Below are 11,871 nucleotides of genomic sequence, written 5' to 3' on the forward strand. Positions count from 1 at the left end.
CAGTCGAAGTGGGACTTCCCTCCCCAGAGACTCCCCAGAGGTCTGAACTAACGAGCCTCCCTTCTCCTCTGCCAACTCACCCCCTTTCCAGGCTAGGTCTTCCCTAGAGGGTCCTTGACCATGCCACCCACCTCCCTCCCCGCCCCTGCCATGCGTGCGCGTGTGCTGTCGCTTCAGCTGTGTCCAAGTCTTTGCGACCCCGTGGACTGTAGCCTGCCACGCTCCTCTGTCCTTGGGATTCTCCAGGCAAGAATACTGGAGTTGCTGTGCCCTCCTCCAGGGATCCTCCTGACCCAGGGATTGAACCTGCACGTCTTATGTCTCCTGCATTGGCAGGCAGGTTCTTTACCACTAGTGCCACCTGGGAAGCCCCTGTCCTTGTCATAGGAGGCAGCTAAGTGAAACCCACCAGACTTAGTTCCAGTAAGTAGTTCCAGCTATTCACTGAACTCAGCTGGATGATGTGGGTAAGTCATATAGGGGTGTTGGGCTCTTCAATTCCTTCTTGCCTCTATTTTACTTGACAAATATTTCCTGGGTACCTCCTGTGTTCCTGGGCCCGTGCTTGGGGCTGGGACATAGTTTTCACTCTGGGAATTCCTGTGGGCTTAGTACAGACATTGAAGGACTGTCTCAGAGACTGTACAGTCAGGAAGGGGCTGCAGAAGAAGGAATGTGACTCAGTGTCAGTGAGGGGGTGATAAATTCCACCCCTGCCCCCAGCCCATTTGCTTTTTTCTCAATCCCCAATTTTTGGATCAGGAAGCTCCTGCTGTGTTTCATGGCCGTCACACATACCCTTTGCTTTCATCGCCAACCCTCTCAAGAACTGATCTGGAGGTGTAGGGTCTTGGGGTGTTGGATTCAGAAAAGGGGCTCCTAAGATCCATCATCTCTCAGTCCTCTCATCTGGGGGATTCTGCAGTCAGGTGGGATCTTTGGAGGTCCATCCCCTGTCCCGTCACCTAAATCTTCTCAGACAAAGAATTTCCTGACGCTCATCCTCACTCCATTTCTTAAATATTAAGTTCTTGGGGTCCCTGATCACTTGCACCTTCCAGATCAAGACCTCAGCCCCCTCTGCTCACTCTTCAGCCCCAAGGTTCTGGCGCTGCCAGCTGAAGAAGGGCTCGGTGGAGGCTGGACTTCCAAACCACTGACCTCCGAGCATCTTCAAAGATTCATTGCCTGGGAGTGTCTTTGACCCTGTCAGACCTTCCTTCTGCCCAGAGCCTATGCCGTCACAAGAGCCACCTCAGGCCTCTCACTGCAGCCTGTTTTTCTGCTTCTGCACTGGCAGAGGCCCATCAGTGATCTTCATCTTTCCTGCCCTTTGCAGAAACATTCCCAGGATCTGTGTTCAGGGGACAGCGGGAGAAAGAGAGACCTGAGCACCCCGTCCCCCACTGGGCCCAGCGCCTCTCTGGGCTTCATCCCTCGCCACTTCCGACCAAAGGAGGCAGGCAGCACCACAGTCAAGATTGTTCTGAAGGAGAAACATAAGAAAGGTGGGAACCGGAGCCTCTGCAGACCCTGAGGTGGGAAACGAGGCCCCTGTCTGCTCCTACTTCCCATCCCTGCACCTCCACCCCATGGTTCCCCAGTCTCAACTTGGCCATGGGCTGGTAGACTCATAGAACAAACATTAGATCTAAACTTCCATCTGACAGATGAGGACACTGAGGTTCAGAGTATTGAGTTAAAGACAGAACCTGTTCTGAAACTAGGACTACAAGCCATATAACAATCTTCCTTTGAGTATGATTTTGCTGGGATTGAGAGGCAGAGAAGAGAGAGATGAAAATGGTCCCTTTCCTCAAGGGACTCATAGACTAGTAGGGGAGACAAGCATGTAAATCAATTATTACAAGATAAGGAGGTATTGAGGGAAAGGTTTTGATGAAGGAAGGGGGAAGCAGAGCTGGGCTGCAGGAGGATGGTTGGGATGGATCACGGAAGCAGGTCAAGGAGACAACTGTGGCAGCAGATGGGGAGAGAGACCTCACTGCATGTCACCCTGATTGGTGGAGTGGGAGGAGCCACAGTGGCATCCGTCCAGCCCCTCTCTGACAGATGGGACACTGAGGCTGTGAAAACACACAGGACCTGCCCACGCTCGCATGGCCAGGTATTGATAGCACAGGTCTCCTACCATCAGGCCAGCCCTCTCCACACTTCATCATGGGTGCCCATGACAGGCAGGGAGGACTCTTCATCTTCAACAAGAACTTACCGGTCCCACCTCTGCCCTGAGTGCTGAGATGGGGAATGTCAGGGACAGGGGACTGGTTTATTCCCTGGCCTCTACAAGCAATGTGGCTGGGCCAGACTGGTGAAGCAGGGGCACCCCAGGGACCTACCCTCACCCATTATTGGACTCTGTCCCAAGCCCAAGGTACTGACCCTCCTCCCTTCCTGCCTTCCTTGGCCCAGCCTGTGTGCATGGTGGGAAGACATACTCCCATGGGGAGGTGTGGCACCCGGCCTTCCGCTCCTTCGGACCCCTGCCCTGCATCCTGTGCACCTGTCAGGATGGCCGCCAGGACTGCCAGCGGGTGATCTGCCCCACTGCGTACCCCTGCCATCACCCTGAGAAAGTAGCCGGGAAGTGCTGCAAGATTTGTCCAGGTACAAAGAGAGCGTGGGGGCAGGGAGGGCACTGGCTAGAGCAAGGCCTAGGTCTCTCTCCCCAGGGCACAGACACGTAGAACCTCTCCTGTGGGCATGGATAGATGGGGCATGGACTCAGAGTCAGGGGGTTCAGGGGCTTTTAGATGCACAGAATGCTGGAAACATGGCAGTGAGAAATGCCCAACTCATAATACGAGACTTAGAGAACCATCTAGTGCTACAGATCCAAAGACTCTTAGGCACACACAGAATCAAGTAATGTCCTGGATTCGGTGAAGTCATAAAATCTTAGGCTATTTTTTAGGACTTTTTTTTAAATTAATTTATTCTTTTATTGAAGGATAATTGCTTTACAGAATTTTGTTGTTTTCTGTCAAACCTCAACATGAATCACCCATAGGTATACATATATCCCCTCCCTTTTGAACCTCCTTTTAAGAGAAATGAGTACTTATCATGTGCCACATAGGTATTTTGCATGAGTTCATGCAATCCTCACGACAATGGACAGGGTGGTCATCTTCATCTCCATTTTACAGAATGAGAAGATAAATACCTTGTCCCAGGTCCCAAAACTGTAAGCGACAGAGTTGGGATATGAACCCTGTCTGTCTTATTCCAAAGACAATGCTCTCCTTTTTTTTTTTTTTTTTGGCCATGCCATGAGGCTTGCTGGATCTTAGTTTCCCGACCAGGGATTGAACTCAGGCCACAGCAGTGAAAGAGCCAACTGCTAACCACGTGGACTGCCAGGGAATCCCCACAAAGACAATACTCTTGATCCCTGTTGTCTTCCTTCCGTCCTCATCAACATATGGGAAAACTGAGACCCAGAGAAGGGAAGGGACTTGCCTAAGTCACACAACAAAGGAGCAATGAAGCTGGAAAGAAGTCCTTCCAAAACCTCTCCCGTATCACACTCACCATCGCCATTACTGCCACCATCACCTCAACCTCTCCCAAGCCTTCCCTTCTGTGTGTGTTCATTGTGAGCCTGTGTTTGGTGGTATGAGTCACTCAAAAGACTTGATTCCTTCCCTTGACCTTATGGGTCTATTTTAGAGAGAAAACACAGCCGAGCAGTTTTAAGGCCACACAGGGCAGTGTGGGATTAAGGGCATGAGTGGAAGGCATAAGCAGGAAGGTTTTAAAAGCTAAGGGTGGGAGGAAAGGGCAGAGGGTGGGGGTAACAAAGCTTCTAGAAGTTAGGCTTCCAGAGTTGCCGGCTGAGTTCTTTCAACAGTGACCGTAGGATTAATGGCTGTGCAGGAAAAAACGTCAGAGCATCTCATTGAGAAGAGCAGCCTGTGACTGTCAGCAGGAGTTGTTGTAAGGGGCGGGCCCGTTCCCTCAAGCCTGGAAGGAAGGCAGGTGGGGTTGAAGGCGCTGTCCCGGTCACATCTCTGACAGGGCTGGCTACAAAGCTGAAAGGAGAAGAACGGGGAAGAAACAGAGGAAGGAAACGCTGAGAACCGGCTGTGCACCCAGTATTGTACTATGATTTCAGAGTTTACTTAATTCTTCCATCTCATTTATTTCACAAATGAGATATCCGAGTGGCTATGATTATCCTAAGTCTCCACCTGCTCCAGAATTTGCTGTCAGGAGATGTGAGTTCGCATGGGTTTGCTCCCTGATATACTTATCTACCTAACTTACTCTTCTTAGCCAAAGACAGCTTACTTTACCTTTCTGAGCCTTAGACATAGAGTTGATGAAAGTGCTTTATGAATTGCAAATCAAAACCAAGACATAAGGGATAACAATCACTTATAGATTGATAAACAGTAGGGGCAAGGTGAGAGAGAAGCATGATGGCATGATGGATGAGGGTTCAACTTGAATTCTCTTTATTTATTTGGCCATGCATGCAGCTTGCAAAATCTTAGTTCTCCAACCAGGGATCAAACCCAGGCCCACAGCAGTGGAAGTGTGGAGTCTTAACCACTGGACAGCCAGGGAATTCCTTCTTTTTTTCTTTATTTATTTTAAAATACATTTCTCTTTCTCTTTTTTTTGCTGCACTGCACAGTTTGTAGGATCTTAGTTCCCCAACCAAGAGTTGAACCCAGGCCCTCAACAGTGAAAACACAAAGTCCTAACCACTGAACCGCCCAGGAATTCTCTTGAACTCTCTATGAGAATGGCTGTGGCTTGTTGCTGGGCTCCTTCACAAACACACGTAGTCTTGGGCTTACCCTCAGATCCTACTCCATTTCCCCTAAAAGATATTGAGACAGCTTATAGCTTTTAGCTGGACACCTCAAAGGTCTTCATAATTAGTAAGAGTCTAGAAAGTGGGGAGATGTGTAGGGATTTAGTCCTTCATTCCCTGAAAGACAATCAGGGAGTATTGATACATGGGAAGTTCTGGGAATGTCCTTGAAATTCCAACATGTCAAGGCTTTATGACTGGATCCAGTTTGCAGGATTCAGAAACAAACATTACCCCCACCCCACCCCCCACCCCCCCCCACAGTCGCCATCATCACCGTTATCACCACCTGTTCCGTGTGACACTCCATCGTCATTACTGCCGTCAGCTCCTCAACCTCTCCCAAACCTTTCCTTCTGTTCATTGTGAGCCTGTGTTTGGTGATGTGAGTGACTCAAAAGACTTGAAGAACAGGATTCCTGCCTTTCCCCCTGTGGGTTTATTTTAGAGAGAAAACATACCCAAATGAAACAACTACAAGGCAATGCAAGGCAGCATGGAACTAAGGGCATGAGTGAGAGGCATAAGCAAGAAGGGTTAACAGCTATAGGTGGGAGGATATAGGGTGAACTAAGCTGTTCCAGGTGGGCTGCCTGGAGGAGGTGGAAGGTGAGCTGGGCCCTGAAGGGTGAGAAGCTTTCTGACAGGCTAATCAATGGGAGGAGACTAGGGGAGAGGCCCCCTCTCTGTTCCCCAGAAATCTCCTTGTCTTCCCAGGGGCACCAGAACTTTCCCAAGGACCCTAATGACCCTGAGGGAGATGTCAGCCCCAGTGGTCCCCCAGTGGTACCAGGAGTGGGGAGACAGAGCGTTCACAGCTCCTTGTCTCTCCCAGAGGACAAGGCAGACTCGGGCCACAGTGAGATCAGTGCCACCAAGTGTCCGAAGGCGCCAGGTCGAGTTCTCGTTCACACGTCAGTATCCCCAAGCCCGGACAACCTGCGTCGCTTTGCCCTCGAGCGTGAGGCCTCTGAGCAGGTGGAGATCTACCTCTGGAAGCTGGTGAAAGGTGAGCACTGGTCCATTCCCACTCTGGCCTGTCCCCCTTCCTGTGCTCCAGCCGCCCCCTCCCAGGGGTGTTAGGGAATTGATTAAGTGCCTCTGGCCCAAGAAGACCTGCCTCAGGTCATCTTCCAGCTCTGAGTCCCAGATTCCAAGATAGAGGGAGACAGTGACTCTGACAGTTGTGATACTCTCGCCCACTCTGAGATGCCAGAGCCTTGAAGTGCTCCCTCTCCTGGGGGAAAGGGGTTGTTACACTTTGTGAGGAGCCAGGACAGAGTAATGCCTACCCCGATGAACCAAAGAGCTGTCCATTGGTAGAATTTCAGCAGACTGGGAGGAGAGATCTTTTCAGGCAGGAGGGCCCTCACAGCTCCCTCAAATCCTCAAGGCCAGTTTCATCTAGCCTTCCTTTATGGTGGATCCTATCCCTCTACGGTAAGTCAACATATTTCTCATTCTGTGAGAAACTTACCCTGTTCAGCAGGCTGCTTCTATCACCAACTGAAGGTTAAGAGAAGGGAATTGCCGAGAGTTCAGCTTTGGGGCTCTTCTTGTTAACTGTAAATCCCCTGAGTAGAGTAAAACAAATTAAACCTTTAACTGGGAATTAGTTCTAAGGTCACTTTTCTCTACTGATGTGGTTGGCTGGCAGTGGGGAGGTGGAGGGGATGGGGGGCGGAAGAGGGAATGATAATAAGAATGATGACAATGATAATAACAACCAATGTGTGAAGCACTTTGAAATTTACAAAGTGCTTTCACATTCATCATTTCATTTGATCCTCAACGATCCTGAGAGTTAGGTATTATTATCCCCATTTTACAGATGAGGAAACTGAGGCTCAGAGAGGTGAAGTACCTGGCCCAAGGCCACACAGCCAGTAAGTGGAGGAGCTAGAGCCCAGGTCTTGTGACGTCAGATGCGGCTCTTTCCCTGCTCTACTCTGCCCCCTGTCGTGGGAGGAATGGACCAAGAAAGCGGAGCTGTTCAGCCTGGAGAAGAGAAGACTCAGGGGAACAGGACCGCTGGCTTCATGGCTCTGAAGGACTGCCCCAGGCAGAGGGAGCATTTGTGCTCTGAGTGACCACAAGGGTCAAAACAACAAGCAGGGGCTTTGGAATCAGACAGACCTAGGTTTGAATCCCGGCTCTGCCATTTCTTAGCTGTGTGGCCTCGGGCAATCACTTGACCTCTCTGGGCCTCAAATTTCTCTCCTGTGAATGGGAGAGAAGGGGCTTGAGAGGCTGAAGTGAAATGACATAGGTACCACCACCGACCCATAGTAGGTGCTAAAAATGTCTGCATCCTTCTCATCCCACCTCACTGGCTGGGTTAGAATGTCAGAGAAGCACGTTTCTGTTAATGAGAGGAAGTGCCTTCTCAACCTGAAGTCTTCCTGCAGTGGAAGGGAGGGAGCAAGTTCCATTCACAGAAGTGTGTAAGCAAGAGCACGGGGGAGACTTGACCAGAGGCTGAGGGGGAGGTTCAGTAATCCTTATGGTTGCTCTGAGCGTTGGGAGTCCATCAGTCCCTGGACAGGTGGGGTTGCAAGTTTATGCTGGGCCTCCTCTCACCTGCTCTGGCACCACAGAGAGTAACAGGCCAAGCCTCTGTCCTCAGGCCCTCCTGGATTGCAGGAGCTCCCTGGGAGTCGAGCTGGTCAGGGAAACCTTCATGGAGGGTGGGCCTGGGCTGGACAGGATGTAAAAAGGCAAGAGGGGGCACACTGCGGCGACGGCCTCAAACTGGCTCCAGAGCCCATGCTTATATGTCCGGCGCTTTGTGACCGGTGAGTAGCAGGGACTATGTATAATGTCAGCAGTTCACAGACCTAAGAAACCGGAAGGGTATGTATTGTGTTAATTCCCCATTTTGCAGATAAGAAAACTGAGTCTGAGAGGTAAAATGACTTGCTCAAAATCACACAGTTTAAACAGTAAAAATTCAAACCCAGGTCTTACTGTCCCCAGTGCCACCTCCACAAAGGTGACCTTATGCTCTTAGGGAAGGACCCGAGGAAGGCACAGGATGGCAGAGATGGGAGAGTCATAGCTCAAGGCCAAATCTCATTACCAGGGGTGCAGCGAAAAGGAAGAAGTGGGGAGGACTCCTCAATTTCTCAATGCCAGGCCCTGCCACCCTCTCACTAGCAAACCTACCCACCCTATCACCTCCTAAGCCCCTGGGTGGCTGAAATACCCTATCAACACCCCGCATTCCCTCCCTGTCCCAGACAGAGAAAGTCAAAACAAACTCTCCCAAGGGCCGATTGTCAGTGGGAGACTGTTGCTGTTTCCTCACCCAGACAAGTGGAAACAGCAGCCCTGGGGGCCAGGAGAAGAAGAGGAGAATTGACCTGGAGACAAAGTGAGCTGAAAACTGGGCTGAGACCACACCAGAGTGGGGCCAGCTCCAGGCTCAGAGTCTAAGCAGAGAACTGGCTTACCGTTAAGGATTTTTCAATGCTAGCATTTCAAGAGGAGAAGGGACCTCAGGGTTCTCAATTCCTCCCCAGCTAGGGAAGGAAGTCCCTCTGTTAACCTCCCTGATGGTCTTGAGCCCCTGACTGCACTCAGCCCCACCTCACCTCCAGACAGGTGGTTCACTTGCCATTCCGGGAATGGCTGTGCTCGAGAAGGTTCTTCAGTAAGCCGAGCCTGTCCTGTCTCTTGGAACTCACCCACCACTACACCTCTGCCTGGGACACACAGAGCCCAGCCACTCTCAGGCCTGGCACACCCTTCACAGGTCAAAAGATCACCCTTCACCGTTCACAACCATGACCCTCAGACAAGCTCTTGCTTCTAGGCCCAAACGCCCAGACCTTTCAATCACGCTTTGCAAGTGACAGCATGGAGACCTCTCTCTTCCAGTCACTTCTCCAATTTGTGTTTGGGGGTTTGTGCAGTGGCAGGCTGGGGCACCAGGATGCATCCTCGTCTCATACTTGTGATGCAGCCTGGGCCTCTGGAGCAAGCCTCTCCCATATTCTGTCCCTGGCACTGGGGTGGGGGACCTGAGCACAGCACTGGGTATTCCTGGCTTCCTGGAGCTCAGTCCCAGGACCAGAGCAGTCTGTGCCCCTAGGCGGGATCCCACCCGGATTCCCATAAGCAAGGCCAGTTCTTGGTTTTCTTGAGGGTGGTACTGGCCTAGCAGAGGCCTTGCTGTCACATCTGTTCTTTCTGGCCACAGCCCCTGGTGGCAACAGCTGGCGCGACCTCATAGCCCAAGTGCTCAGGGCTTTAGCACCATGTGTGGTGCCTGTGGCCAGCTCCCTGGGGGATACAAACATCAGGAGATCCAGCTAATACCTCATTCCCCCTCAGGGCCTGGCCTAGACAGGGTACTCATATATTTGCTTATCCATCCATCCAGGGATTCATTCATTCACCCCTTCAGCATGCCTAATATGGGCCAGGTTCAGGGAACCCAAGAAGAGTCCTCTCCATTCCCAGTCTGGTGGAGGAGGCAAGAACAGACACAATGATAGCATATTAGAAATAGGAACAATCACAAACAGAAGCCAAGAGGTGTGGGCAACCCAAGGAGGAAATTATAACTATTTAAGGGAGGAGGGAGAATCAGGAAGACTTCCCAGGTAAGGCTGGGAGGATGAGAAGTTCACCTGTGGCAACAGAAAATGGAGTTTGGCAGAAGAGATGGCAAATGGGAAGGCTTGACCCCTTCAGGGACTTCAAGGAGTTGGTTAGGGCTGGAGTACAGGCAAGGGATGGGGTGAACTGAGCCTTGAGTGGAAAGGGTGCCTACAACCCTGACACCTGTAGTGCTTTGGTGTCTGAAGCAAATCACCTGTTGATTTTTATCATATGTTCTATGTCCAGAAAAAAAAAGACTAATTAGGCCCTATAGGCCTGGCAGCTTCCCACCCTCCCTCCCTCCCTTCTTCCCTCCTTGCCCCTCTGCATTGCTGACAGGTGAGGGGTGTGAGCACAGGATGATGATGGTGAGAGGAGCAGGGTCATGGAAGGAGGGGGTGACAGGGTAACAGGCATGTTTTCCAATGCCTGCAGCTGGGATCACAGATGAGAGGCGGGGTTAAAGGTCAGAAGTCTAGGGTAGTGACCCAGGTAAGACACGATGGGGCCCAGAGGGGAATGGTGACATTGGGGGATAGGGTGAACAGATTCAAAATATTTAGGAAACTGAGTCCTCAGGATTGGGTGTCTGGTCAGAATAGGGGAAGGAAGGGAGGTGACTGGGTCTGTCCTGGGTCTAAGTCACCCCGTTTCACTGACCACACACCCTCCCTTTCGTGCTCATGCCCTTGTCTTTGCCCTCAGGAATCTTCCACTTAATTCAGATCAAGAAAGTCAGGAAGCAAGACTTCCAGAAAGAGGCTCAGAACTTCCGGCTGCTCACCGGCACCCACGAAGGTGGGACTCTGGGCCGAAGACAGGGGCCTGGGAAGAGAGTCGGGCTAGAAGCTGGGGAGTTCCAGGCTGCTGGTGCTGGGAGGGGGTTGCTGTCAGCCACAGACGTCAGTTCCCGGCACAGGAATCCAGTGGGTGTCTGGGCCAGAGATTTCCCAACTCAGGCACTCGAGAGCTCGGGAGCAGGAAGGTGAAGCAGAGCCAGCTGGATCTGGTCTTGGGGCGAGGGAGACAGGCCTGTCAGAGGGGACTCTGAGCCCCTAAATCCTGGTCCTGCGTAGTCCCTCTACTGGAACCTCTCCCACTGAAACCTCCTAACCACGTTCCTACAGAGGCCCCCAGCTTATTCCCCACCACCCTGAGGAAGATGGACCCAGGGGGGTGGAGAGGAAGTCACAGAGGGGAGGTCACCAACAGGTGTCAGGTTGAAGGTGGGCTCCTGGGCCAGAACCCTTTGGGCTTATGGGGGTAGGATGGGGTCCCCATCTCCTTCCCCTCTGTGGGCTTCAAACCCAGCCTACTCGGTCCTCCTCGTCCCAAGTTTTCCCCACCCCAGTCACCCTGCCTCAGTTGTGCACACGTATGCACACGCACACACCACAAACACACCCTTACACATACATACACTGCACACCCGCACACAACTCTTCCTCTTTCCTCCATGCAGGTCACTGGAACATCTTCCTAGCCCAGACCCCGGAGCTGAAGGTCACGGCCAGTCCAGACAAAATGACCAAGACGTTATAACAAAGATCTGAACAGTTGCAGATATGAGCTTTATCATTTTTGTTGTTATATATTAATAAATAAGAAGTTGCATTACCCCTCAACCCTGCCTGTTGAGTCCGTTTCCAGTCTCTGCGTGTTCTCATAGTGATTACAGGCAGGCCTGGTTATCCCCATTTTACAGGGCTGGGAACTGAGGTGCAGAAGGGGCAGAGGCTGGCCCCAGTCCTCACAGTGAGTGGTTTTGAGGGCCAGGGCTAGTACCCACCCCACCCCCCACCCTGCCTTCTGACCCAGGCCCTTGTCTGCCATCGTGGCCTCTCCCCTGCTCTGGGCTGCTGCTGTCCGCAGCCCCCCAGCTACAGCGCCTCCTGCTTTTGTGGGCAGCCCCCTTCCCATAACTCTTTGGCACTGAGCCTAGTGAGGGGGACTGACTCCAGTCAGCCAGCCGAGGGGTATGCACGGGGTCTCAGAGTACTTTCCCAGCAGATAGTGCAGGGGTCCTGACAGTCGTCAGCTACTCTCTATAATGAGGACACAGAGTTGAGGGAGGAGCAGTAATTTGCCTGAAGCCACAGAGCAGGGTGGTAGCAGATTCGGAATTGTATGCCAGGTCTCTTGCTCCAAGCTCGCACTCCTTCCCATTCCACCGTGACCAATGTTATAAACCCGAATATTCTCACCTCAGAGGCTTTCCAAGACTTGGCAGTCAGATTGCCAGCCTTGGCACCACGGTCTGGGAAGAAGGCCTAACAGTTACAATTAAAGACAACATCAGTCATTTATCCTGCCCATGGGTACAGTTCCTTTCCCTTTCAAAGATGTTTTAATGCCCATGATTCTACTTAAGGTGAACAATATAGGAATTACCCCCATTTTAGAGAGAAGACAGAGGCTCA

The 11,871-nt window shown here is 51.7% G+C and overlaps 1 protein-coding gene across 4 annotated transcripts in view; it reads left to right on the forward strand.

The window, feature by feature from the left end:
* Positions 1–11,076, forward strand: part of CHRDL2 (chordin like 2) — a 33,561-nt gene extending 22,485 nt beyond the window's left edge. For 2 of the 4 annotated variants that reach the window (XM_027562907.1, XM_027562909.1), the window contains 6 exons: positions 1,340–1,508; positions 2,434–2,628; positions 5,682–5,855; positions 6,678–6,732; positions 10,157–10,249; positions 10,914–11,076. In XM_027562907.1, coding sequence (XP_027418708.1) covers positions 1,340–1,508; positions 2,434–2,628; positions 5,682–5,855; positions 6,678–6,732; positions 10,157–10,249; positions 10,914–11,004 — 777 coding nt within the window. In that variant the 3' untranslated portion in view covers positions 11,005–11,076. The remainder of the gene's footprint in view (positions 1–1,339; positions 1,509–2,433; positions 2,629–5,681; positions 5,856–6,677; positions 6,733–10,156; positions 10,250–10,913) is intronic. The other 2 variants (XM_027562908.1, XM_027562910.1) reach the window with 2 other exon arrangements.
* The last annotated feature ends 795 nt before the right edge of the window (positions 11,077–11,871 follow it).

This window comes from Bos indicus x Bos taurus, chromosome 15 (assembly GCF_003369695.1).
Source record: "Bos indicus x Bos taurus breed Angus x Brahman F1 hybrid chromosome 15, Bos_hybrid_MaternalHap_v2.0, whole genome shotgun sequence".
NCBI classification, from domain to species: domain Eukaryota; kingdom Metazoa; phylum Chordata; class Mammalia; order Artiodactyla; family Bovidae; genus Bos; species Bos indicus x Bos taurus.